General features: G+C 47.4%; 1 protein-coding gene across 4 annotated transcripts in view; it reads left to right on the top strand.

Moving 5' to 3' along the window:
- LOC124043663 (RNA-binding motif, single-stranded-interacting protein 3-like) overlaps positions 1-26,453 on the top strand; it is a 335,167-nt gene that overhangs the window by 125,293 nt on the left and 183,421 nt on the right. Inside the window, exon 1 of one of the 4 annotated variants that reach the window (XM_046362471.1) lies at positions 2,225-3,309. The exons of the other annotated variants lie outside the window; for them this stretch is intronic. Within the exon in view, the coding sequence (XP_046218427.1) occupies positions 3,235-3,309 (75 nt within the window). The 5' untranslated portion in view covers positions 2,225-3,234. Of the gene's footprint in view, positions 1-2,224; positions 3,310-26,453 lie in introns of those variants that run through there. 4 annotated transcript variants of the gene reach the window in all.

Raw genomic sequence — 26,453 nt, 5'->3', positions numbered from 1 at the left:
GCATACCACATTTTATTGATTTAAATGATAATTTCTTAAAGTTTTTTTGCTCACTTTGACATCGGGGATAATGTTGCTAATTGAGTTGACTGAAAACTGAAGCCCATGAACTGGTGGACTTGCACCCACTGACCTCCATAGGTTAAGCCACAGTCCGTGTGTGCGGCTAAGGTTTCTCGCAGGCCAAAGAGAAGGTGAAAGACTGCCTTTACTACCATCCTGCTGCTGTCCATTGGACTCCACTGTCATGCTATATAGTCTATTGTGGTGGGTAGAGGCGGACCTTTGTAACACCAGGATCGTGGGTTTGATTACCTGTAAAATGTATTGCACGCATGCCTTTGGATGAAATTGTGCTAAATGGCGTGTATTAGATATTATAGCATCACACGGTGTCAGTTTGTAGCTGGTAGTATATACAGAGAGGGATTTCCCCCTCCAGCACTCTTTACCCAACGCTTTGATCTCTCTTCGCACCAAAAGGTCACATACTGGCCACATCTAGATGTGGGTGGAAAGTGCTCTCAATGTTGCCATTTCATAGCGAGAGGCTCTTAATTGGTCAGGTAGATTGTCGGGGGAAACATTTTTGTTGTTGTAGTTGATATTTGAGTCATTTAGCAGACATTTGTCCAAATCAAATCAAATGTATTCATATATCCCGTCTTACATCAGCTGATATCTCAAAGTGCTGTGCAGAATCCCAGCCTAAAAACCCCAAACAGCAAGCAATGCAGGTGTAGAAGCACGGTGGCTAGGAAAAACTCCCTAGAAAGGCCAGAACCTAAGAAGAAACCTAGAGAGGAACCAGGCTATGAGGGGTGGCCAGTCCTCTTCTGGCTGTGCCGGGTGGAGATTATAACAGAACATGACCAAGATGTTCTAATGCTCATAAGTGACCAGCAGGGTCAAATAACAATAATCACAGTGGTTGTAGTCAGCAGGAGTAAATGTGAGTTGTCTTTTCATAGCTGATCATTCAGAGTATCTCTACCGCTCCTGCTGTCTCTAGAGAGTTGAAAACAGCAGGTCTGGGACAAGGCAGCACGTCCGGTGAACAGGTCAGGTTTCCACATCCGCAGGCAGAACAGTTGAAACTGGAGCAGCAGCACGGCCAGGTGGACTGGGGTCAGCAAGGAGTCGGGTAGTCCTGAGGCATGAGAGCGACTTACCGGAGCAATTATGGTTAAGGGCCTTACTCAAGGGCACGTCGACAGATGCTTTTCACCTAGTCTGCTCGGGGTATTGAATTAGCAGCCATTCAGTTACTAGCCCAACGCTCTTACCGCTCGGCTACCTGCCACCCTCATCATGTGGGGGCGTAGCACCCAGAGTGATCATTTAGAAAGGATTGTAAATGATGTTTGCATTTGAATATGTTTTTAAGTGCTGGTCTGTCATGGTTACACAGACAGTCAAGCACAGTACGTTTGCACAAATATGATGTGTTATGATGTATCGTCGCAGCGATATGGAGGGTATAAATTAGACAGGGCGTTGGATGTACTGTCGCTAACTGACCGTGTCATTTAAGTGAACGCTTGAAAAGAGACCTATAAAGCAAAACCTAGCGCTGTTTCGTAGTTTTTTATAAGTATGGAGTCATATTTAAGACGACTGATTTCTTCAGAAATAAAATCATCTCACATTGATGGAGGAGAGTTTAAACCTGGCGTTAGGTCCTTTGGCAGCCAACAGGGGGGGCCTGCCTGCCTGCCTGCCGTCCCTCTCTCCCCACTCCTTTCTCTGGCTGTGGAAATACTGCAGCCCCCTGATCTGCGTCTGGATCGCTCTCTCACACTGAGCCGACTCAAGTCCCTCCTACCGGCTGTGCAGGACGAGCCCCCTTCACCACACACACAGACAGACAGACAGACAGACAGACAGACAGACAGACAGACAGACAGACAGACAGACAGACAGACAGACAGACAGACAGACAGACAGACAGACAGACAGACAGACAGACAGACAGACAGACAGACAGACAGACAGACAGACAGACAGAGAGAGAGAGAGAGAGAGAGAGAGAGAGAGAGAGAGAGAGAGAGAGAGAGAGAGAGAGAGAGAGAGAGAGAGAGAGAGAGAGAGAGAGAGAGAGAGAGAGAGAGAGAGAGAGAGAGAGAGAGAGAGAGAGAGAGAGAGAGAGAGAGAGAGAGAGAGAGAGAGAGAGAGAGAGAGAGAGAATTTTACAAGAGCAGGAAAAGGGAGGAGCGCAGACAGGAGACTCTGGCTTGTCTGTCTGTTCGGCACCTGGGACACTGTCATTGTGCTTCTCGGTATAGTATTTTTTTTCTCTCCTTCTCTGAACCAGCCGACCGGTCGGGAGTCTTCCCCCCCCCCCCTCTCTCGGTGCCGTATCAATTAGGAACTGGGATTGTTTCTGTGTAATCTGCTCTGCTCTGGCTGAACCGTTACAGACTGCGATTGCTTCTTTGGCTTGTTCCTGCCCGCCTCTCGGCGTTCCGATTCGGACCCTCCCCAAAGTGCATCTGTTAGTGCGCCGCTGAGGATATATCCTGTGTCCAACAGTACAACATAGAGCAGCTGGGATATCAGACTATAGAGGCGCGCGCGCGCGAGAGCGAGAGAGCAGCCGAGTGAGCAACAGAGAGGCAGATACAGAGAGTGTGAGAGAGATTGAAGCCGAGCAGCGAGGTAAGCTATAGCGAGACGGCGTAGATAGAAAAGTGATCTTCATATCCTCCTCCCTTTTTCCTTGTTTTTCCTTTTTTTCTCCTCTGCTACACTCTCCTGTGCCAGCAATTTGTTCGCAGGACTGTCTGGAACCACTGCCACCTGCTCATCTTCCTCCTCCTCTTCCTCCTCCACCTCTCTTCTCACGCGTTACTATCCGACAGCCAGCCAGTGAGGGAAAGACAGGAGACGCAGACAGGGCACGCAGCAGCAGCGTCCGTTTTTTTTTTCAAACTCTTGTGGGGAATATTTTTGAGGAACCCGAATGAGCATCCGCCGAGCTCTACTCCAGGAGATTTAAGTGAAAGGCGTCGTCGGGCAGGAACTACCCCCACAGAGGCGACCCCTCTCCCAGCCACTCTCCGTCAGACGAACCCCGCTTGCTCTCCGGAGGACCAGCAGTGATTCAACACACCACTGTGGACGGGGGGAAAACAAGGGACCTACAGTCAGAGAGCCGAGCCCCAGTACTACTACCGCTCGTCCGACTGCCTCCGCGCAACTATTCCCTGCCACGGCGCTAAGGATTCCAGCTATATGGGCAAGCGATTGGAACAGCAACCAATGTACCCTCAGTACACATACTACTACCCCCACTACCTCCAGACCAAGGTAGGGCACCCACGGCTCATCACTTCAGTGCCTTTAACCTCCCTCCCTCCCACACCCCTACCTCCTCCCATCCCACTACTCTAATCCTCCCCCTCCTTCGCTCCTCCTGTCAAGCCGCTGAGTGGGGATGGGGTGTGAACGGTGGCCTTGGCCGTGAGTGGCTTTCTGGGGTTTGCATCTCTCTCACTTGGTGAGGCATCACAACGCTAGTTTGTCCAGCCTCGGCACGGCTAGTGGAGCTGTCCGGAAGATTGATTAATTGATTAAGGCTAACTGGATTGGATCGTGATAGGTTTCTCCTATGTTGCGATTGTTAGGTTGGCAAACTGTTAATCACACTGGCTTTGTCATGTTTCTTGGTCCACTATATTAAGATACTGAGAATTAATATTGGGTGACATATTAAGAGGGTGGCGTGTCATGACTCAGAAACACAATGAGAACCACAATTGAAATAAGCCTCTAGGCTTTTTTGTGTTGTTATCCTCAATCATTAAAAAAGAACATGTATTTAATGTTGTTTAATGTTGTCTACGTCTGGAGCAGCCTAATACTTTTCATTATCTAATACATTCAATATATCAACCAATGAGACGACTACCCACCCATATCTCCTATCCTGGCTCAGCCATGCCTTCCCCCTTATAACTGACATGGTGGCCAGCCACAGGCTGAAAGTAAACAGGCATCTGCCAGGGCTGCCTTTATTTGCTCTAGCCGTTGTATGCATCACTACCTTTGGCGCGGGGACCTAGGCTCTGGTTGGTGGCTGATGGCGGGACAGTTGGTAGACTTAAAGTCCTCCGTCATCAAAAATAGAGACGAATGCAGATAAAGCCATGGAACGCCTTTTGTCATCTTCCCTCCCTATTGTAAAGAGCTGCTGAGGTAGCTACCTGGAGGGTCCTAGAGGAGAACATCGGCAGCCCGACCTGGTAGCCCGCTGGCTTCTCTTCTGATTTATAGTTTAATACATTTGTGCTGCGGCCATATGGCTTCTCTCTCACTCTGCCCCCTCCCCTCTATCCCTCTTTTCCTCTGCCCCTCCCCTCCCTATCCCTCTTTCCTCTGCCCTCTGCCCCCTCCCCTCTCTATCCCTCTTTCCTCTGCCCTCTGCCCCCTCCCCTCTCTATCCCTCTGCCCTCTGCCCCCTCCCCTCTCTATCCCTCTTTCCTCTGCCCTCTGCCCCCTCCCCTCTCTATCCCTCTGCCCTCTGCCCCCTCCCCTCTCTATCCCTCTTTTCCTCTGTCCCCCCTCCCTATCCCTCTTTTCCTCTGCCCCCTCCTCTCTATCCCTCTTTTCCTCTGCCCCCTCCCCTCCCTATCCCTCTTTTCCTCTGCCCCCTCCCCTCCCTATCCCTCTTTTCCTCTGGCCCCTCCCCTCCCTATCCCTCTTTTCCTCTGCCCCCTCCCCTCCCTATCCCTCTTTTCCTCTGTCCCTCCCCTCCCCTCTCTATCCCTCTTTTCCTCTTCCCCCTCCCCTCCCTATCCCTCTCTTCCTCTGCCCCCTCCCCTCTCTATCCCTCTTTTCTCTGCCCCCTCCCCTCTCTATCCCTCTTTTCCTCTGCACCCTCCCCTCCCTATCCCTCTTTTCCTCTGCCCCCTCCCCTCCCTATCCCTCTTTTCCTCTGTCCCTCCCCTCTCCTCTCTATCCCTCTTTTCCTCTTCCCCCTCCCCTCCCCTCTCTATCCCTCTTTTCCTCTTCCCCCTCCCCTCCCTATCCCTCTTTTCCTCTGCCCCCTCCCCTCCCTATCCCTCTTTTCCTCTGTCCCTCCCCTCTCCTCTCTATCCCTCTTTTCCTCTTCCCCCTCCCCTCCCCTCTCTATCCCTCTTTTCCTCTTCCCCCTCCCCTCCCTATCCCTCTTTGCCTCTTCCCCCTCCCCTCCCTATCCCTCTTTTCCTCTGTCCCCTCCCCTCTCTATCCCTCTTTTCCTCTGTCCCCTCCCCTCTCTATCCCTCTTTTCCTCTGCCCCCTCCCCTCTCTATCCCTCTTTTCCTCTGCACCCTCCCCTCTCTATCCCTCTTCCTCTGCCCCCTTCCCTCCCTATCCCTCTTTTCCTCTGCCCCCTCCCTATCCCTCTTTTCCTCTGCCCCCACCCCTCCCTATCCCTCTTTTCCTCTGCCCCCTCCCCTCCCTATCCCTCTTTTCCTCTGTCCCTCCCCTCCCCTCTCTATCCCTCTTTTCCTCTTCCCCCTCCCCTCCCCTCTCTATCCCTCTTTTCCTCTTCCCCCTCCCCTCCCTATCCCTCTCTTCCTCTTCCCCCTCCCCTCCCTATCCCTCTCTTCCTCTGCCCCTCCCCTCTCTATCCCTCTTTTCCTCTGCACCCTCCCCTCTATCCCGGTTTTCCTCTGCCCCCTCCCCTCTCTATCCCTCTTTTCCTCTGCCCCCCTCCCTATCCCTCTTTTCCTCTGTCCCCTCCCCTCTCTATCCCTCTTTGCCTCTTCCCCCTCCCCTCCCTATCCCTCTTTTCCTCTGTCCCCTCCCCTCTCTATCCCTCTTTTCCTCTGTCCCCTCCCCTCTCTATCCCTCTTTTCCTCTGCCCCCTCCCCTCTCTATCCCTCTTTTCCTCTGCCCCCTCCCCTCCCTATCCCTTTTTCCTCTGTCCCCTCCCCTCTATCCCTCTTTGCCTCTTCCCCCTCCCCTCCCTATCCCTCTTTTCCTCTGCCCCCTCCCCTCTCTGTCCCTCTTTTCCTCTGCCCCCCTCCCTATCCCTCTTTTCCTCTGTCCCCTCCCCTCTCTAACCCTCTTTGCCTCTTCCCCCTCCCCTCTCTATCCCTCTTTTCCTCTGCCCCCCCCTCCCTATCCCTCTTTTCCTCTGTCCCCTCCCCTCTATCCCTCTTTGCCTCTTCCCCCTCCCCTCTCTATCCCTCTTTTCCTCTGCCCCCCTCCCTATCCCTCTTTTCCTCTGTCCCCTCCCCTCTCTATCCCTCTTTGCCTCTTCCCCCTCCCCTCCCTATCCCTCTTTTCCTCTGTCCCCTCCCCTCTATATCCCTCTTTTCCTCTGTCCCCTCCCCTCTCTATCCCTCTTTTCCTCTGCCCCCTCCCCTCTCTATCCCTCTTTTCCTCTGCCCCCCCCTCCCTATCCCTCTTTTCCTCTACCCCCTCCCCTCTCTATCCCTATTTGCCTCTTCCCCCTCCCCTCCCTATCCCTCTTTTCCTCTGTCCCCTCCCCTCTCTATCCCTCTTTTCCTCTGTCTCCTCCCCTCTCTATCCCTCTTTTCCTCTGCCCCCTCCCCTCTCTATCCCTCTTTTCCTCTGCCCCCCCCTCCCTATCCCTCTTTTCCTCTGTCCCCTCCCCTCTCTATCCCTCTTTGCCTCTTCCCCCTCCCCTCCCTATCCCTCTTTTCCTCTGCCCCCTCCCCTCTCTATCCCTCTTTTCCTCTGCCCCCCCCTCCCTATCCCTCTTTTCCTCTGTCCCCTCCCCTCTCTATCCCTCTTTGCCTCTTCCCCCTCCCCTCCCTATCCCTCTTTTCCTCTGCCCCCTCCCCTCTCTATCCCTCTTTTCCTCTGCCCCCCTCCCTATCCCTCTTTTCCTCTGTCCCCTCCCCTCTCTATCCCTCTTTGCCTCTTCCCCCTCCCCTCTCTATCCCTCTTTGCCTCTTCCCCCTCCCCTCTCTATCCCTCTCTTCCTCCCCTCCTTTTCCTCTGACATATCTCAGAGGAGCTCGTCTCAGGTCTCTCAATCAGAGGTCCCCTCAGCCCTCCTTTCCTTCCGCCCTCCTTTCCTCCCTCCCTCCCTCCCTCCCTCCCTCCCTCCCTCCCTCCCTCCCTCCCTCCCTCCCTCCCTCCCTCCCTCCCTCCCTCCCTCCCTCCCTCACCACCCCACTGCAACCCCCCTCTTCGTTGTCGACTCCCACTCAAGGTCGGCGCAGATCGGGCCCAGCCTCCGTCAGCGATTGACGTTTCCTTGATATCCATGTCATTCAAACTCGTCTGACCAACGGCGGCGGACAAACCCAACAGCACCATTTTAAAATGTTTAAAGTCGTCGAGAAAGGGTTTTATTTTCCCGGCTAGTTACTCTAGCCAGTGCCCATTACGAGTACGTATGCATGGCATATGTATGTATGGGCCTCTGACCAGGGCCAGTGATGTGAGAGCAGAAGTCTCTCTCTGTGACTGAGAGTGCAAGGAGGGAGAGCTGCAAACCCACGCTACCATTAATGATCATTGATCGGGAGATTATAGGGAAGGGCCTTGGCAGGCAGGCGTGATGCTGGGCATCAGCATCAGGGGGCAGCCGCTAGGCCACACAGGCAGGCAGCCTCCCTCCCCAACCTGAATTAAGCATCCATCTAAAGTCATCCAGGGCTGTTATTAATCTTCATTTCAGCATGCTCTGGATATGGCCTCATTCTCCCAAGGGGGCATAAATAACTGCTAGCGATGAAGGAGATAGGGGTTCTAGGGAACGTAACTCATACCAAATTGTTGCCACGCTCGTCCTTTCCCGACTCCATTTTATGACACATATCGGAAATACTTCTCGGCCGAGGAATATATAGAATCTCCAGAACATCTGGGTTCTATTAGGATGTATAAAAAGTATATTATGAGTTTAACACTGCCTTACGTCTTCTTGGTATGAAGGAATGTCTTTGTCCACGAGGCGTTTTCAATTTCAAACGCTTCAAATCGCCACGTATATTTCTGCTCGACCCGCCACCGTTTGCCCGACCGCCTGGCGGTGAAACTCAGAAAGGAGATGAAACAATAACATTTGGCCCTCTATTGATTAGTGCAGTGGAGCGTAGCATGTGCGTCTCTTGAGCATAGTGATTTATCCCCGAAAGAGCATTCCTATGGCTTGTTTTATAAGGTACGGCGGCGAAGGGAAGCCCGCAGGACAGTGCTTTGATACGGGAATCGTTTCGAGGCCTGTTTCTGTTCCCATGCTGCTCTGTGAGCGAACGGAGCCGACGCTGAATCTCCCTCAGATATGGTGCTTTACTGAACACGGTGACTAGGGTTTCACTAGAATTCTGTATTTGATTTGAGTATTTTTGTTTGATTTGAATCCTAAGTGAATTGTAGATGTTATACAAATGAGGAAATGACAGTAAATACATTAATGATAGTTATTATGGGAAATGTGTGCGTTTCGTCCCAACGCTATGTCTGTTGGCAACATTCTGTAGGCCTTGGCATGTCATGGTTATCCGTAGAAACTTGAATTGACAGCTATTTTGGGGTACGACTACAGAATTTCCAAAGTGCAAGTTGCGGGTACGATCACGTTTATTTGCCCCTTTTTGAACGCGTCTCCTATTTTTGATTTTTTGATGAATGGCCTTGTTTATGCAGAGGCTCTCGTCTTCCACAGTAGTCGCCAGAGTCCACTGTCCTACAATGACACCCCTCATAGTCCTAGTCCATCACACCCTTCCTGTCAAGAGATCAGAGACACACACACACACACACACACACACACACACACACACACACACACACACACACACACACACACACACACACACACACACACACACACACACACACACACACACACACACACACACACACACACACACACACACACACACACACACACACACACACACACCGTCTGTGTTACAGTCACGCTAGTAGGGCATACAGAGAGAAGGCTAAAGGCTAATATCCCGGGCCTTAAGTAAACACCAGTCAACGTAGGCCCATTGAGTGGCTTTATGCCTGTGTCTGCCTGGACCTTGGGCTCCATTTGTACTCTCTCTAATTCCTTATGGCGGGGGAGTGGGGGTAGGAGCGGGTTAAAAAGCAAGGAAAAGGGTTTGGTTACATCACACGGGGCGAGCCATTGTGCTGCAATAATAACAACAGGCCCATCTAAATCCCGCCGCTTTCAAGCCTGGCTAACACCCGCTGGCCGGCCAGCGCCACAGTATAACCCCGTTCCGGGTGTAGCCTTTCAGTGTAGCCTCATCAAAGGCCGAGCAAAGAGAAAGTTCAGTTCTTTTGGGGTTCAGTTGGGTTTTAAAGGGTGGACATGCTGTGGAACAGAGCTAGTCGTCTGCTTGCTGCAGATCTCCGCGAGGGCAGCACAAAGGGCTCCAGCTAGGAGAGAGGATATTACATTCAGTGTTCCTCGAGCTAAAGGCTTCTTATCCACGCGACGTATTAATATAACACCGAGAGCGTCACGGCGCACAATTAGTCGTTTCCGGAGACAATTGTTAATACATCCTTCAAGACGGATTGAACGAAACCACCTGCCGAGGCCGTGCTTTTGAGATACGCGCATGAAGCTAATCTAGTCCGTATACAATGACGGTTGGCAGCGGCATCTCGGCTAGCTCCCTCTCTACCTTGTTTTCCCTCCACCCGGATCACCGCCACTATCCGGGGGCTTTTGGATCATTAATCAACCCACGCCCACATCTCTGGTTTCTATCTGCCTTATAGCGCCTGTTATCTCGCCATACAATCCCTCTCCATGTAGCCGTCACTCAGTGGAGTGGATAGCTTCATTTATCTACCTGTGTGCTGTACATAACACAGCGCCGAGGCCACTCCGGCCTCCTTCTCATCTGTCAACTGACAACTCGGCCCCTATCTACACACGTACATTACTGTACCCGCTGCCCGCCGCCTCTGCTTCCTCCAAAGCACTGGAGTGAGCTACAGAGACCCGGGGCCTCGTTTATAAACGTTGCGTATGCCCAAAATATGCCCCCCCCCCAAAAAAAAACGTGCGCGCGTCAGTTTTCACGCAAAAGTTGGCATTTTAGACCATACGTATGCACAGTTTCTAGTGGTTGAAATATTGCATTTGAAGAAGGCGAAAGAAACCTAGTAGCCCGTCGCAAATGGGGAATATAGAACAACAACAACAACACACTGGCAGCCTACCATAATATAATAACAAGAACTGGCAGCCTACCATAATATAATAACAAGAACTGGCAGCCTACCATAATATAATAACAAGAACTGGCAGCATACCATAATATAATAACCAGAACTGGCAGCATACCATAATATAATAACCAGAACTGGCAGCATACCATAATATAATAACAAGAACTGGCAGCCTACCATAATATAATAACAAGAACTGGCAGCATACCATAATATAATAACAAGAACTGGCAGCATACCATAATATAATAACAAGAACTGGCAGCATACCATAATATAATAACAAGAACTGGCAGCCTACCATAATATAATAACAAGAACTGGCAGCATACCATAATATAATAACAAGAACTGGCAGCCTACCATAATATAATAACAAGAACTGGCAGCCTACCATAATATAATAACAAGAACTGGCAGCATACCATAATATAATAACAAGAACTGGCAGCCTACCATAATATAATAACAAGAACTGGCAGCATACCATAATATAATAACAAGAACTGGCAGCCTACCATAATATAATAACAATAACTGGCAGCATACCATAATATAATAACAAGAACTGGCAGCCTACCATAATATAATAACAAGAACTGGCAGCATACCATAATATAATAACAAGAACTGGCAGCCTACCATAATATAATAACAAGAACTGGCAGCATACCATAATATAATAACAAGAACTGGCAGCCTACCATAATATAATAACAAGAACTGGCAACCTACCATAATATAATAACAAGAACTGGCAGCATACCATAATATAATAACAAGAACTGGCAACCTACCATAATATAATAACAAGAACTGGCAGCATACCATAATATAATAACAAGAACTGGCAGCCTACCATAATATAATAACAAGAACTGGCAACCTACCATAATATAATAACAAGAACTGGCAGCATACCATAATATAATAACAAGAACTGGCAGCCTACCATAATATAATAACAAGAACTGGCAACCTACCATAATATAATAACAAGAACTGGCAGCATACCATAATATAATAACAAGAACTGGCAGCCTACCATAATATAATAACAAGAACTGGCAACCTACCATAATATAATAACAAGAACTGGCAGCCTACCATAATATAATAACAAGAACTGGCAGCATACCATAATATAATAACAAGAACTGGCAGCATACCATAATATAATAACAAGAACTGGCAACCTACCATAATATAATAACAAGAACTGGCAACCTACCATAATATAATAACAACATGCAAAAATGTGCCATTAGTGATCATTTGCCGCTATCGCCGTATTCTACGGTCATTAGAAATAGGCATTCATTTCCTATTGTTTTAGGTTAGTTCATCTCCATGATCATTGCAGGAAATGTGTCTGACTCACCTTGTCTGACTGCGAAAGCCCAAAATGTCCTTATGGCCGACAACAATTACGTTAGTGTGGGCTACCATTCGTCCCGTCTTTCATTTAATTGCACCCACTTTTCACAGAAAAGCTATTTCAAGTCGTTTGCTCTGTGCGATCCGATTCTGGCCATGATTACAGAAGTAGCCATACAACGACCATGCGCATTTCTCATTTGATTGGGCCTATTAGATAGGATATTGTATTTTCAAATTTTTGCTCTATCAAATCAAATTGTATTTGTCACATGCGCCGAATACAACAGGTGTAGTAGACCTTACAGTGAAATACTTACTTACAAGCCCTTAACCAACAATACAGTTTTAAGAAAAAAGTAAGAGCTAAGAATAACAAATAATTAAAGAGCAGCAGTAAATAACAATAGCGGGGCTATATACAGGGGGTATCGGTACAGAGTCAATGTGTCAATGTGCAGGGGGCACCGGTGTCGAGGTAATTGAGGTAATTATGTACATGTAGGTAGAGTTATTAAAGTGACTATGCATAGATAATAACAGAGAGTAGCAGCAGCGTAGAAGAGGGGGGGTGCAAATAGTCGGGGTCGGGGCTATTTCCTGTAGATGGCCTGAGTCCAATACTTCTAAAGTGTACAGCAAATAAGGGTGTTATTGTCACCATAAAAGGTGAATGACGGGGGGGGGGGGGGGTTATCCAGGCGGCGCTATAATGCTCGCAGTTTTACGCCAGGTCTGATTTATAATGAGAAACGTGCGTGTGGCGTGTCCCAAGTGAATACATCTCTATACTTTGTTTTAAATGTACTCAACATTTATAAATTAGGCCCCTGCCCCTTACACACTCAGGTCCACATCTCATTATGGCTGCTTTGTGAGAGTGTGTTCGGCCTTTCAACGTGCAATATTCATTCTATCGAAAGACAATTAAAAAGAAATAAAAAAACTGGGAGAATTTGATGGAATCTTCCATTTCCTCTGTTCCGGTCTTCTCTAGTTGAACCCGCAGAGCTATATCACAATCAGGTGGGATTTAAGGGACTTGGATTTACTGGGAAATGTATTCTGCTGTAAATGTAACTGAATGGAGCCATAGTGTAACATGCATACCCTGAATTGCTTATGACCACAGATGCTCCCTGATTGTGAGTCTGTGAGTGAGTGCTGCTGGCGGTGGAGTCAGTGTGACCTCAGGGAGCCCTCGTCACTGTGTTCTCTGTCCCCGGCCATCTGGAGCCACAGGCAGCTCTGCTCTGCTCTACAGAGGGAAGCTAGGCTGCTGCTGCTTCTGCTGTATGGGGGGCAGGGGCTGGAGTATAGCAGAGTCCTGCAGCACTACAGTGGAGTGGAGTGGGCTCAGTGATGCCCAGTGGATTCCTTTGTTTCCCGGGTCTTGCGTTTCTGCAAGTGCACGCTCAATTCTTTTTTGTCTTTGATGCTGTGGCTCATAACGCGTGACCTTCGTTGTTGTCCCTCCCTCTCTTTTTTTGTTTTGTTTTGCCTTTCAAGTTCACTCCCATTTGAATCTCCCTCTCTCCATAATTTTCTCTCGTTCAGTCCTCTTTTTCTGTCTAACTCCCTCTTTCCTGGAGCCTCCGCTGACTACTGTGCAGGGTGGCAGGGGTGGTGGCCGAGGCCCCTTCTGTGTAAATGCCCATTTTTACACTCACTTGCAGATATTAACGTCAGAGAAGTAGGACATGAGTAGAACTAGCTGCAGGGCTGGCACACCACGAGCCTTGTATTCTGAGCTGCGTAACTGCAATTCCGAGGGCAACAAGATACCATCTCGCTTTGCCCCATTCTGGAAAGACAGGACAGAGCAGACAGAATGTCTGTGAGAGAGCCTGCTGTGAGTGCTGCTCCCTGTTAGCATGTACTTGCCTCTCCGAGCGAGGTTAGGCAGCAGCTATGAGGGTCTTCGCTACGCCTGGAAGGGACTGACAGGATGTTAGTGAAAGGTGTGTTGTTCTACTGTAACCGTAGACCCGGCTGTCGGTCTGCTGTGTCTGGCCTGCCTCTGCTCTGTCAGCCCGGCTTCAGGACGGAAAGTGCGGTCTGGTACCCAGAGTGTCGGCGTGGGCGCGGTGCTCTCTCACTCGGAGCTAGCCAGGGTAATTGCTCCAGCAATTGTTGACGAAGGGGCTTCGTTTGAAGGAGCCAATGGATCCCCTGCTTTTTACGTACTAGAGAAAGGCTGTTAGTTCACATGTGGCTGTCCGGGAGTCTGCGAGTGTGAGTGGCTTGTCTCTATTTTTATACGCAATGAGAGATAATCATCAGCCTAGACTAGCCGTCCTCTCAGGGACATGGCATGGCTGTCCCAGCACTCCGAATGGTTTCAGCTTATTATAGGGTTATATTCTAGTCTGTGGCCTGAGCCATAACCAGCAGTCTATGTTATGATAAACACAGAAAGCCTAATGACATCGAAAAAGAGAGCAGAGCTCCCCACTCAAAATGAGCCTCTGTTTTAAGACAAAACAGCCGGCAGATAATAACAGAAGCAGAGTCAAGAGTTTCTGGAAATGGTTAAAGACGGGAGTCTCACTTCAAGTTACAACATTGTTCAAGTGGGGAGCCTTTGATGGGTTAACACTCTGGGGAGCCTTTGATGGGTTAACACTGGGGAGCCTTTGATGGGTTAACACTCTGGGGAGCCTTTGATGGGTTAACACTCTGGGGAGCCTTTGATGGGTTAACACTCTGGGGAGCCTTTGATGGGTTAACACTTTGATGGGTTAACACTGGGGAGCCTTTGATGGGTTAACACTCTGGGGAGCCTTTTGGGTTAACACTGGGGAGTGGGTTAACACTCTCTTTGATGGGTTAACACTCTGGGGAGCCTTTGATGGGTTAACACTCTGGGGAGCCTTTGATGGGTTAACACTCTGGGGAGCCTTTGATGGGTTAACACTCTGGGGAGCCTTTGATGGGTTAACACTCTGGGGAGCCTTTGATGGGTTAACACTCTGGGGAGCGTAGCAGGAGGTTTGCACGTCGGAGTGAGGGAGTTTCTTCTTAACGGTCTCAGTTTTCATGATGTGATTTCATCGTCCTAATCATGACATCATGCTTTGACAACACTAATCCTTTGGCTCTGCACATCTCACTCTGTGGAATGAGCATTTTATTTCCATTCCAGCCGCACAAACCAATGACCTAGTGTCTCTAATCAGATGTGCAGACATGGAAATGGAGGGAGATTTGAGTCACAGACATGCAAATGGCGGTGTAGCCTTACCAGGGAGGCCCAGCCGGGCCTCTCAAACATGTACAACCCCCAACATTTACCCTACAGAGCTGCACTAGCAATGGCAGAGTCTATGAAAATACTGTCACACCTGCTTGAAAAATGGCTCAGGAAAAAGCCAATTCCGCTCTGAATGAGGATAAGCAAATAGGCATAAGGGCTTGAATAGCTGCCAGTACTGCCGGATCCTTCTAACTAAACCACAATGAGTTCCTATGCAAACAGAGATACGTGCAGCAATTTTGTGTGGCAGATGAACCTTTTCAAGCTTATGCGCGAACAGGGATAACCAAACGCAAACAGCCCTTTCTCTGGGCACTATTCGTGTTAAATGACTCAAGCCACCTTTTGTGGTTTTTGTCTGAGTGATTATTTTGGCAGACCTTCAGAACGCCCTAACCCCTCCCCAATGCCACGGCTTGGGAGTATTAGTCAACGTGTGGAAAAACACAGAGTGCGACAGGTAGGCGGCATGAATTAGAGTGCAACGACACCGGTGTCGGACGAGGGCGAGCCAAGTAGTCACGCAGCAGGAGGATGAATGGAAAGTAAGAAGAACGCCCCGTCTGCATTATAGAGCCGAATAGGAGGAAAGATGATTATTCTTTGCCAGTAATTAGGAGCACATAAACAGCCGTCGGCAACAGAATTAAAAAGTGGCATTACGATGTGTGTTCTCCATGCACGTTGTCTCTTCTTGCACTTTTCAATAGTTAATCACTCTGCTTTGCAGTCAGCCACATATTCTCGGGGTTAAGGTTCAGTTATGTAACAGAGGACTGCATGAGACTGACTTGCGTGGTTCAGGCTTTGATGTAGAACACCGGTTTCTCCTGCACAATCTGCACTGGTGCGTACAGTATTTCCCATCTCTTCTCCTTTCATAAATTATTAAGGTCACCCACACGTTCTGGGGAGAAGAGGATGGAGAAGTTGCGAACCGTGAGTCAACGGCTTAATGCCTCGTGTCTGTCAGAGAGAAACAAACCTTATTTGGCATGAAAGGGCGTCACGACAGCACCAGTTAGAGTTGTGAATGAAATCTAGCCTACTAAATGCAAATGTTAGTTTTTTAATACTTGCTGTGGAAGATGGAATAGAATCTAATTGTTTTTCCTATATTTTGAGTCCTTGGGCTTTTAATTTTTTTTAAGAGTACATGGATAAGAAAACACTTGATTATTAATTCCCTGTCGCATTCCCCTCTCTCATTAGCTTTTTTGAGGACCCCGTGGAAGACTGCTATCCATTATTTATCACCTAGCCCCAAAACAGCAGCTGCATGCTTGTGTAATTGCCATATGTTCTGCTTTTGCAAGCATATTGGGAAGAATTATTTTGCAAAGTGATTTATATCAGGCTCGCGAGGACACACTGCAACAGACATCTCCAGAACGTGTTCTCCGCTAACAATGACTGATCAAAAAAGTTCTCCGCTCCGATAACTTGAACTTTATAGGCCGCGTTGGCCAATTAACCACAATGGCATCTTGCCTAGTATCTGCGGATGCTCCCGGCAGACCTCCTGTCTCACCGTTACAATTCAGCCGATAATGCCATAAAGACTTGCTGGTACAGAGCTGCAGTCTGCTCCATTCAGTCCTCAGCACTTTGAGCCTGGAAGTATTCACCAGGCTGACAAGGCCTCTCCTCCAACCGGTGAGTAAACATTCCGGCAAACAGTGGCGCAACGTCCCCCCTAGCAACGCAGCTACAGTTCTCATCGCTTAGACTGTTACTGTAGCCTCTCTGAAATGTTTATGCCCCAGTTATGTCTGTCCGTTTCGAGAGCGGATCGTCTGCCGTTCTGTTTGGGCTGGGTTGGCCGTTTTACAGCCGGAGGTCGCTGCAGCAGGAGGCCCTCTATCTGCCCTTGTAGGGGCATGGACTCCCTTCGCTTCCAGTCCCAGGGCTTGTCTGCAGCATCAGCGCTGCACATCTGTATATCCCATCCACGTGTGTAGAGGAGGCCCATGCCGTTATACCGAGCAATTACTGCCATGATTGGTGGAAGAGGGAGGTCCTTTAAAGGCTGTCTAACGGGGGGGGGGGGGGGGGTCACTGGCGTTGTCGTGTCATTACCGTAGCGATGGCCCGGGGGGGGCCCTCGTTTGCAGCAAGAGGGCTGAGGCAACCCCCGACGTGTGAGTGCGGGTCAACCAAGGTCAACACACCACAGAGTCCGATGCAGCGCCTACAGACATGCATACATAAGAATGTATTGAGATGTGTATGGCGAAAACGAATGGAGTACATGCACACAAGAATAGTTTGTGAGAGAAAACATTATTTTATGTATGTACAGAAATGCACGGACACGCACTCTTCACATATTAGTGAATACTGTGACACACTTCAGTTGTGCAAAATCCATACTCATACATGCACATGGCTTGCATCCCAAATGGCACCCAGTTCTCTACACTATATAGTACACTACTTATGAACCGGGCTCTGGGCAAAAGAAGTGCACTATATAAGGGATAGGGTTCCGTTTGGGACACACCATGTGGTGCGTACATACGTACATAGCATGGTAATACACATAAACATACACACTCAACTTTTGAAGAAAGCTGGCAGGTCTTGCATTGAAGAGGAGGGGGGAAACGGTGCTGCGTTGTGAGAGAGAGTGGGAGCCCTGCATAGTGCATTGAGTTCACTGAGCAGAGTGGCACACAATCAGGCTTGCACGCACAGACACACAGACACACAGACACGCACACGCACACGCACACGCACGACGCGCACAAGCACACTCACAAGCACGCACACAGCCAGACAAACATACACAAACACACACACACTTCTAAAGAGTCAGGCCGGAGGAGAGGGCCCTGGGAAATGTTCTGTGAAGCGCAAGCTGGAATCTGCACTGGGGAAACCTGATAGCCTGTGTCTGTGCCAAATGCATGAGGTCACCCTGACTGGCCTACCTGCCTTGCAGCCTCCTCACGTGCCCTGCACATTCCTACATCTCACGCCTTGCGCTCACAACACCCTACAGCAGCCTAGCGCTCACAACACCATACAGCAGCCTAGCGCTCACAACACCATACAGCACTATGCATACAGTGCATACGTAAAATCTTCAGACCCTTTCACTTATTCCACATTTTGTTACATTACAGCCGTATTCTAAAACAACGACACATGTCATCAATCTACACGTAATACCCCATAATGAAAGGTTTTTGAAATGTTTGCTCATATATATATATATATATATATATATATATATATATATATATATATATATATATATATATATATATATATATATATATATATATAAACTTTTACATAAGTTTTCAGGCCCTTTACTCAGTACTTTGTTAAAGCACCTTTGGCAGTGATTACACCCTAGTCTTCTTGGGTATGACACTACAAGGTGTGCTTGGCACACCTGTATTTGGGGAGTTTCTCCCATTCTTCTCTGCAGATTCTCTCAAACTCTTTCAGGTTGGATGGGGAGCGTCGCTGCACAGCTATTTTCAGAGATGTTCGATCGGGTTCAAGTCCAGGCTCTGTCTGGGCCACTCAAGGACATTCAGAGACTTGTCCAGAAGCCACTCATGCGTTGTCTGGGCTGTGTGTTTAGGGTCTTTGTCCTGTTGGAAGGTGATCCTTCGCCACAGTCTGAGGTCCTGAGTGCTCTGAAGCAGGTTTTCATCAAGGATCTCTCTGTACTTCGCTCTGTTCACCTTTCCCTTTATCCTGACTAGTCTCCCAGTCCTTGTCGCTGAAAAACATCCCCACAGCACGATGCTGCCACCACCATGCTTCACCGTAGGGATGGTGAGCGGAGCCTGGTTTCCTCCAGACGTGATGCTTGGCATTCAGGCCAAAGAGTTCAATCTGTGTTTCATCAGACCAGAGAATCTTGTTTCTCATGGTCTGAGAGTCTTTAGGCGGCTTTTGGGAAACTCTAAGTGGGCTGTCATGTGCCTTTTACTAAGGAGTGGCTTCCGTCTGGTCACTCTACCATAACGGCCTGATTGGTAGACTGCTGCAGAGATGGTTGTCCTTCTGGAAGGTTCTCCTACCTCCACAGAGAAACTCTGGAGCTCTGTCAGAATGACCATCAAGTTCTTGGTCTCCTTCCTGACCAGGGTCCTTCTCCCCCGATTGCTCAGTTTGGCTGGGTGGCCAGCTCTAGGAAGAGTCTTGGTGGTTCCAAACTTCTTCCATTTAAGAATGATGGAGGCCACTGTGTTCTTGGGGACCTTCAATGCTGCAGAAATGTTTTGATACCCTTCTCCAGATCTGTGCCTTGACACAATCCTGTCTCGGAGCTCTACGCACAATTCCTTCGACCTCATGGCTTGGTTTTTACTCTGCACCATGCACTGTCAACTGTGGGACCTTATATCCAAATCATGTCCAATCAATTTAATTTACCACGGGTGGACTCCTAGTTGTAGAAACCTCTCAAAGATGATCAATGGAAACAGGATACACCTGAGCTCAATTTCGATTCTCATAGCAAAGCATCTGAATACTTATGTAAATAAGATAAAAAAATAAAAATACATTTGCAAAAATGTCTAAAAACCTGTTTTCTATTTGTAATTATGGGGTTATTGTGTGTAGATTGATGAGTGAAATATTTTTTTAAATTAAGTTTTACAATAAGCCTTTAATGTAACAAAACGTGGAAAAAGTCACGGGGTCTGAATGCTATCTGAATGCACTGTAGATCTGCTCTGCTCCCATCTCCAACAACCCTTTGAACTAACCTCTCCAAGACACAAACAACACTCAAAGCTCATACACTGGACTCTTTTCAACCCCAAAACATACACACACCAAAGCCCATAGCCACACACGCACACAAACACACACCCACAACTTTGTTCCCACCCCCACACTGCATGAAAATCACCTCTCTCTCTCTCTCTCTCTCTCCCACACATCTCATATTCTTCCCATATTACGTTGGAATGGACACGGATGATTGTCCTACCGTGATTTTGTTTCTGTTGGAGAGCAGCAGCGGTCTGTCTCCATGGTGTTTTGTACGGCAGTCAGTTTAGCATTCACTGTTGCCAGCTTGATGAATCTGTACGGCGGCAGTTAGGACGACCGTGTGATGTTTCATTGTTCAAGAAGCACCGACAGAGAAAGTCATACTGTATTCGAGAGGGCTATTTGGAGCTCAAATACTCTGTAGGAAACACCCGTGTGGATTATTGAACTGCGCCATCATGGATGGCATGCCATGGTGGTCAATAGGCTTTAGCTCATACATGTCTCTGCAATGTTCGAGTGGATGCACTGTTTAACACAGACTATTTCCTGTTTTTCGTTAGTGTGCAGAATGCGTAACGACTGAGCGGACTTCAAACTGGTTGCATATGTTGGCTTTTGTTTCCCACTTGTAAGCATGAAATTAATTTGTAGTCTTAACTGCTGTTTCAGATGTTTTGAGGGCTACCCCGAATAACCTTATCCCGAGTATAAACTTTTTGGAAGTCACTCTAGGTTGAGCAGTGTTTAAATGAGGCTGTGGTTGCGGCTGTAGGCCTATCCTATACCGTGCACGGTTTACCCACACTGCAACTCACACATGCTCCCAAACACGCCACCACTGAAATTATATCAAGTCTAATACCCACCCTGTCTACCCTCCCTAAACATATCACTTTGCCCAGAAAATGAAAATGCTAAAAATCGAATAAAACACTAGGTAGTATATTTCAGGATGGCTTTCTTTCTGCCCTTGGCCATGTTTTCATTCAATAACTTGAGAGAGGGCGTGATTGCTATGCAGTGTGCTGTAGTGCTTCTACTCATAACAAATTGACCCTATCGGATATTTTAGAGGGATATTTACTAATATTTGCTTAAGCCTGCCTGTCATAACTTTGGGCATTGCTTCTAATTTTGAGAGCTGGCAAAAACAAACCTCTTGAGTTCAACAGAGGACCACCTGGCTTGACTTTATATTCCCTGTAATCGAACCCACAAATGCTGATGCTCCGGATACTCAACTAGTCTAAAGGAGGACCGTTTTTGTTGTTCTTTAATCAGAACAACAGTTTTCAGCTTTGCTAACATCATTGTACAAGGGTTTTCTAATGGTCAATTAGCCTTTTAAAACGATAAACTTTAGGATTAGTTAACACAACGTGCCATTGGAACACAGAAGTTCCATAAAAATCAGCTGTTTCTAGCTACAATAGTCATTTACAACACTAACTATGTCTACACTGTATTTCTGATCAATTTGATGTTATTTTTATTTTTATGTGCTTTTCTTTAAAAAACAAGGACATTTCTAAGTGACCCCAAACTTTTGAACGGTAGTGTTTATATATAAATATATTTTCTAATGCTCGACCGAAACAAAATCTCGGTCGACCAACAGCCTATCGACCAAATTGCCCAGTCGACTAATTGGGGTCAGCCCTATTGACACACAATGCAAGTACAACTTTATTCATTTGAATTGTTGACAGTTGTCAGTTGCTAAGATAGTCCACCTAATAAATTGGCCTTAAAGATATCAATTTATTTTGGAAGCGTACATGAGACCCAGGATACAGGTGTTAGACTTCTCCCTGTACATTTACAAAAAATACATCTGACAGTCTGTCAAAAGGTATCTGTTATGCCAATAGTTCACGCATCAATAGCTCTAGCTGAAACACCACATGCTCCACATGCTGCGTTGTGATGATTCCAGTTGAGCAATCCATTGTCATCAGCTGTATCCATTTTCTTCTTCCTCTCCTTAGCATTGGGCGTTTGTTTCTTCTGAGTATTAGAGATGGGAAGCTAATGGGGAAAGTCAACGCTTGCTTGTCGCGCTGTTTTAGCCGTGACCCTTGTAAATTGGGGAGTGACCCCGGTGTTGTGTCGATGAGGTGCAGGAGGAGTCCAATCTCCTTGCTGGGGTATTGTGTGTTTTAGTAGCACTCTTTGATAACTATTGGCCCCCCAAAAGAGCCTCTCATTCCCCTAATAAAACCTGATTTGTTTTCGCCCGCAGTGACCCTGGTTAGAAAGCTTGGGCTCGCTGGCAGTCATGGCAAAACATCACGTTGAATCGGATCAGACATCTTTGGTCCCCAACCATTAGATTTGATCGAGGGGAAAGAAAAAATGCATGATTTCTCCTCTAAACAATCTCTAAACAATTTGACTTGTAAAGAAATCATTATCTGCAGGGCTACAATAATCAATTAGAATGTGATACATTCAGTGCAGCGCAATCACTCCAACTCATCTGGATTCAAAGATTCCCGTCCGCCGACTTGCTATGCTGTCATCCAGCAATGTCTAACGTCTCTCCCGTGGTTTTGAATAGCATTTTATTTTATTTTTCAATTACAAGCTGGGGGAGAAAGGAATCGATGGGAACAGACAAATGACATACTTAAGGCATTTTGAGCAAGGCTGAAATCACACTGAGCATCATGGGCTGGATGGTTAATGAGTCAGTCAGAGTAACGCTCTTCATTTTGCTATTTGGCCTCCGTTTGCGGTAACTATCTGGAACTCGGTGTCATAGGCATAGCGGTCTACACCACACCAAGACATATTAAGTCTGTTTTAAACGCAGTACAGGGTGCGACTGCACCCGGTAATTCGATAAAAGCGTGTGCAGGGAGGGAGGGAGAGATGGAGTTCGCCTCGGCAGACGCACAATACGGCTGCAAGCGGATCGTCAGCGGCTCTCAAGGTGAAAAGCATCAGGTGAAGGTCTAGTCGTTTGCAATCCGGCAGGCGCTTAGATCTGCTACCCACGCACCTTGCTGCCTAAGCGCCTCAGAAAGCCACTCTGGGGATAACAAGCGGGGAAAAGCCAGAGAGGACTTAAACACACAGAAGGGTTTCTCATGGCTGAACTCAATTTGAGCTATTAGAGGAGGAGGGAGGGAGGGTGGAGACGGACGGAGGGAGGGAGCTTAGAGAGAAAGAGATGCAACACAGACAGAGAAAGAGATGGAACACAGCGAGAGTGGTTGTAGCACAGACATCGCTAAGTCAAAAGCTAGACATGGAGAGATTGAGTTAGGGGCCGAAGGAGACCGAGAGGGAGACTTTGAGAAACAGGCAGAAAAGAGTGATCAGGCACCGACGATCTGCTGAGAATCTGCTGAGAAGTTGTGTGTGCTTAGTCTGCTTCTACTTGCAAAACAAGATTTCCAAATGATTGGGGCCAATAGCGAAGGAGATTAGAAAAATAGCAGGGTGGATGAAGATGGGATTTTCTCAAGCAAAGATACTGTGATGCGGCTCCATGGTTACACAGTAAGAGGAGAGTGATAGTTAATAGAGGTTGCCTGCCCTAAGGGGCCCTGCCTGTGACTGACAGCACCAGCAGCATGATTCACACACCCCTGAGATAGGATGGATACACACACACACACACACACACACACACACACACACACACACACACACACACACACACACACACACACACACACACACACACACACACACACACACACACACACACACACACACACACACACACACACACACACACACACACACACACACACACACACACACACACACACACACACTCGTGATCATGTGATTACTTGTGAGCCACCAAGCAGGAGGATCATGTTCAGTGATCTGGTCTTTGTTCACTCTCTCTCTCTGTCTCCCTCTCGCTAGCTCTCTCTCCTCTGCAAGGAGTGAGATGTGTTGTTAGGTGGAATTGGTGGTAAGCCCATTCGCCTAACTGTACAACAGAGTAACGTGTAATTTTACAGATGTGAGTCGACACTATTTTGTCTCTAGTAGATTCTACACAGACCCACTGACTGACATAACACCAAACTCCAAAAGGAGGGCTGGAGAGTCCTGAGTGGTCCATCTCGTATTCTCAACGTGTGCGAAAGGAGCCCCGACCCAACCACAACCTTATACATCTTGTGTGCTGCTTCTCGGTGCTGTTTCTATTTCAAGCGAGGCCTTTTATCTTCAAGCTGAGTTTCTTTTTGAAAAAAAAAATGCGTCTCAATTCTTCTCGGCTTCCCTGTAAAAAGCAACTGCCACTGAGCCTCGGTCCCCGCAGTGCTGAGAGGATTACAGCAGCCCACCAATTAGAGCCTGCCGATTCTTAAAGCCTATGAATTATTAAGAACACCCATCGACAATGAGAAGTGGTGGAGGGCAAAAGCACACCGCCAAGGCACCTGAAAACCCGAGCTGTTAGCGTTTTGCCTGCTACAAAACCAGTATATTGACTAGTATCCAGGATTCTGTTATTGCTGCTTTCATTCCATCATATATTGGATTAATCTAGCATTGATTTATCAACGTTTCCATTTTGGAAGGGGTTGTTCCCGGGGTATGTTGTTGGGGTTCACAAATATACAATCTGGGTGCCTTGGAGACGTTGTAAGCGACTCACCTCGTTCTAGGATTTCTTTCCTGACTGGAGGTGAGGTAATGAGTCGTCGTGCATCTGAAGGGCATGCCGTTGGACGCCAGTGGCGCTTCACAGAGGGAAGCCTCCTCATAAACTCTGCGGTCCACGACTCCTCCAAGCTCCAGTGCCCGATACACGACCCTGAGATGGCGGCCGCCAAGGCCTGCCAATGTACCAGATTTTAGGGGAACACCTCACTAATGTCCCCCGCTCCCACCGTAAATATACCTCAGAGACGGTGCCAATGGGCCATAACTCTTGAGGAATGAAAATGGCCAAATGTTCCTCCTGGCCATTTTGAGCACTTGAGATGCATAGAGAGAAGAGGGGAATTTTTTTCTTTCTTTTCTGTGAGGCACTGCCTCGGTGGATAACAGAGCTGTCATTATGCACAAATAATTGGATGCGTTACCCTTTTTCTTATTTCCACCAGTGACTGTCTAATGTGGCGGGGTTGTCGAATAAGTCTGTGACTGAGCGAGCTCATGAAACTGATTACTTATGTGAATGACTGTTCTTTCCCGGGAATTGAAATCCTTTAAGGCAGCTAAGTGTGGAAGTGGGGTGGGGAGAGATATGTGTGCATTGTGGCGCAGGGCTTTTAAGAGTCTTCTGATTAGGTTATTTATTGTTTGGTTGCAAAGGAATGAAGGAAATTAATGCTGGACTGTCTCTCTTGCCACGAAGAGAAAAAACGACTGGCTCTCAGTTTGGTCGTATACATTAGCTCGGTCCTTTTCTTTTGTCACCAGAATAGCTCAAATTCCCTTTATCTGACATGACATTCTGTGTTCCCAATTTGAAATAAACACGACCCAAAATGGTTCAGTGTGCACACGAAAACAGAGTTTGTCTCGTTTACCGCCCATCCCCATGCCTCTGTCCATCTCTACGTCATCACACACTGATTTGACCCACAAGTCAGTTTGGTGAAAACGCCAGCGGTGGGGGAAATGCGCGTGTTGTCTCTACGCAGACTTTTGAACGTTCGCATGAAACTCCGTCGCCAATTCGATGGAAACCTAGCTAATGATTAACAGGTGCCTTATTTGTCACAGGTTTTCTCTCGCTTGCTCATTATTTTTCCACTTAGGACATTTATGACATTAGTGATTCCCACAAGACAGTACACACAGCTGTCTATGCAGTGTTCCAGCAGAAATAAGATGGGTTTTATACCATGGGAAGAATTCAAAGATATGATGTAAGGATGTGATCAAGGCCACACACATTCAGTTTTATATCTGTTATTGGATTAATACATCATAATAATCAGGGGTGAAAGTGGATTTAATTTCTTCCCGGTACGGGACCTCCTGGGTGTGCCCGCGAGTGCACCCCAAAAATGCATGGGCAAGACAGAAAATGGGTACCCCTCCTTCCATCCCCGCTAAAAAAGAGTAGTGTACAGCAGTGGTTGTTAATAAGTTTGGCCTTGGGCCAATTTTTTTCTCAGCTAATAGTCAGCAAAGCAGAACATATTAGCAGCCCAATTCATAGGCCTATGCTACAAATTAAACACATTTTTTTTAAACACATCTGCTTAGTAGGCTATGTAATCAGTTCAATGTCAATAACATATCGCAATATTTTCAATCTGATTACACTGATAAAATAACCAATGTCTCTGTTAAATTAGTTTTTTATGTTTATTTGTGCGTTGATTGGGGGGGGGACAGCTTGCAGCCAAGAGAAGATTTAGCTGTGAAAAAGTTTCAAAAGAAAGGTGGATAGTGAAAATACATTTTTCAAAAAATGTATTCTTATCATATTTCTCCAATGTCAAACCAGGGTGTCTTGTTTGCAACAAAACGGTTGCTGTTTGCAAATAATGTAACATTAGACATCCAAATGAATCTAAGCATGGCACTTTCAAAAGTTACCTCTCCTCCCAGACAGAGGCCAGACCTATGCATCAAAATTTAAGCTTCAATTGCTAATCGACAAGTCCATTGTGTAAACCCATGCAGCTTTTAGGGAAGCACTTCTGTTGTGCTTCCCTAAAAGCTGCATGGGTTTACACAATGGACGAGTGGAAAGCAGTTGAAGCTTACTTTTTTATGCTTAAGCATCTTCTATTTTCAGAAAGTGAAAAGCAAAGTCGATGTTCTGCCTCCTCGGAAATATCGAAGGCCGTAGCTCAGCCTCAGAACGTCATATACATAAATCAATATACCCCATATGCATCAGTCATGTCTTTTGTGGGCAAAAAGCTTGTTTCTAGCACAAGGCGGAGTTAAGTATTGTGATAGAATGCTT

The sequence above is a fragment of the Oncorhynchus gorbuscha genome, linkage group LG09, assembly GCF_021184085.1.
Source record: "Oncorhynchus gorbuscha isolate QuinsamMale2020 ecotype Even-year linkage group LG09, OgorEven_v1.0, whole genome shotgun sequence".
Lineage (NCBI taxonomy): Eukaryota > Metazoa > Chordata > Actinopteri > Salmoniformes > Salmonidae > Oncorhynchus > Oncorhynchus gorbuscha.
The sequence above is the reverse complement of the archived record's forward strand: the minus strand, read 5'-3'. Positions and strand labels throughout refer to the sequence as shown.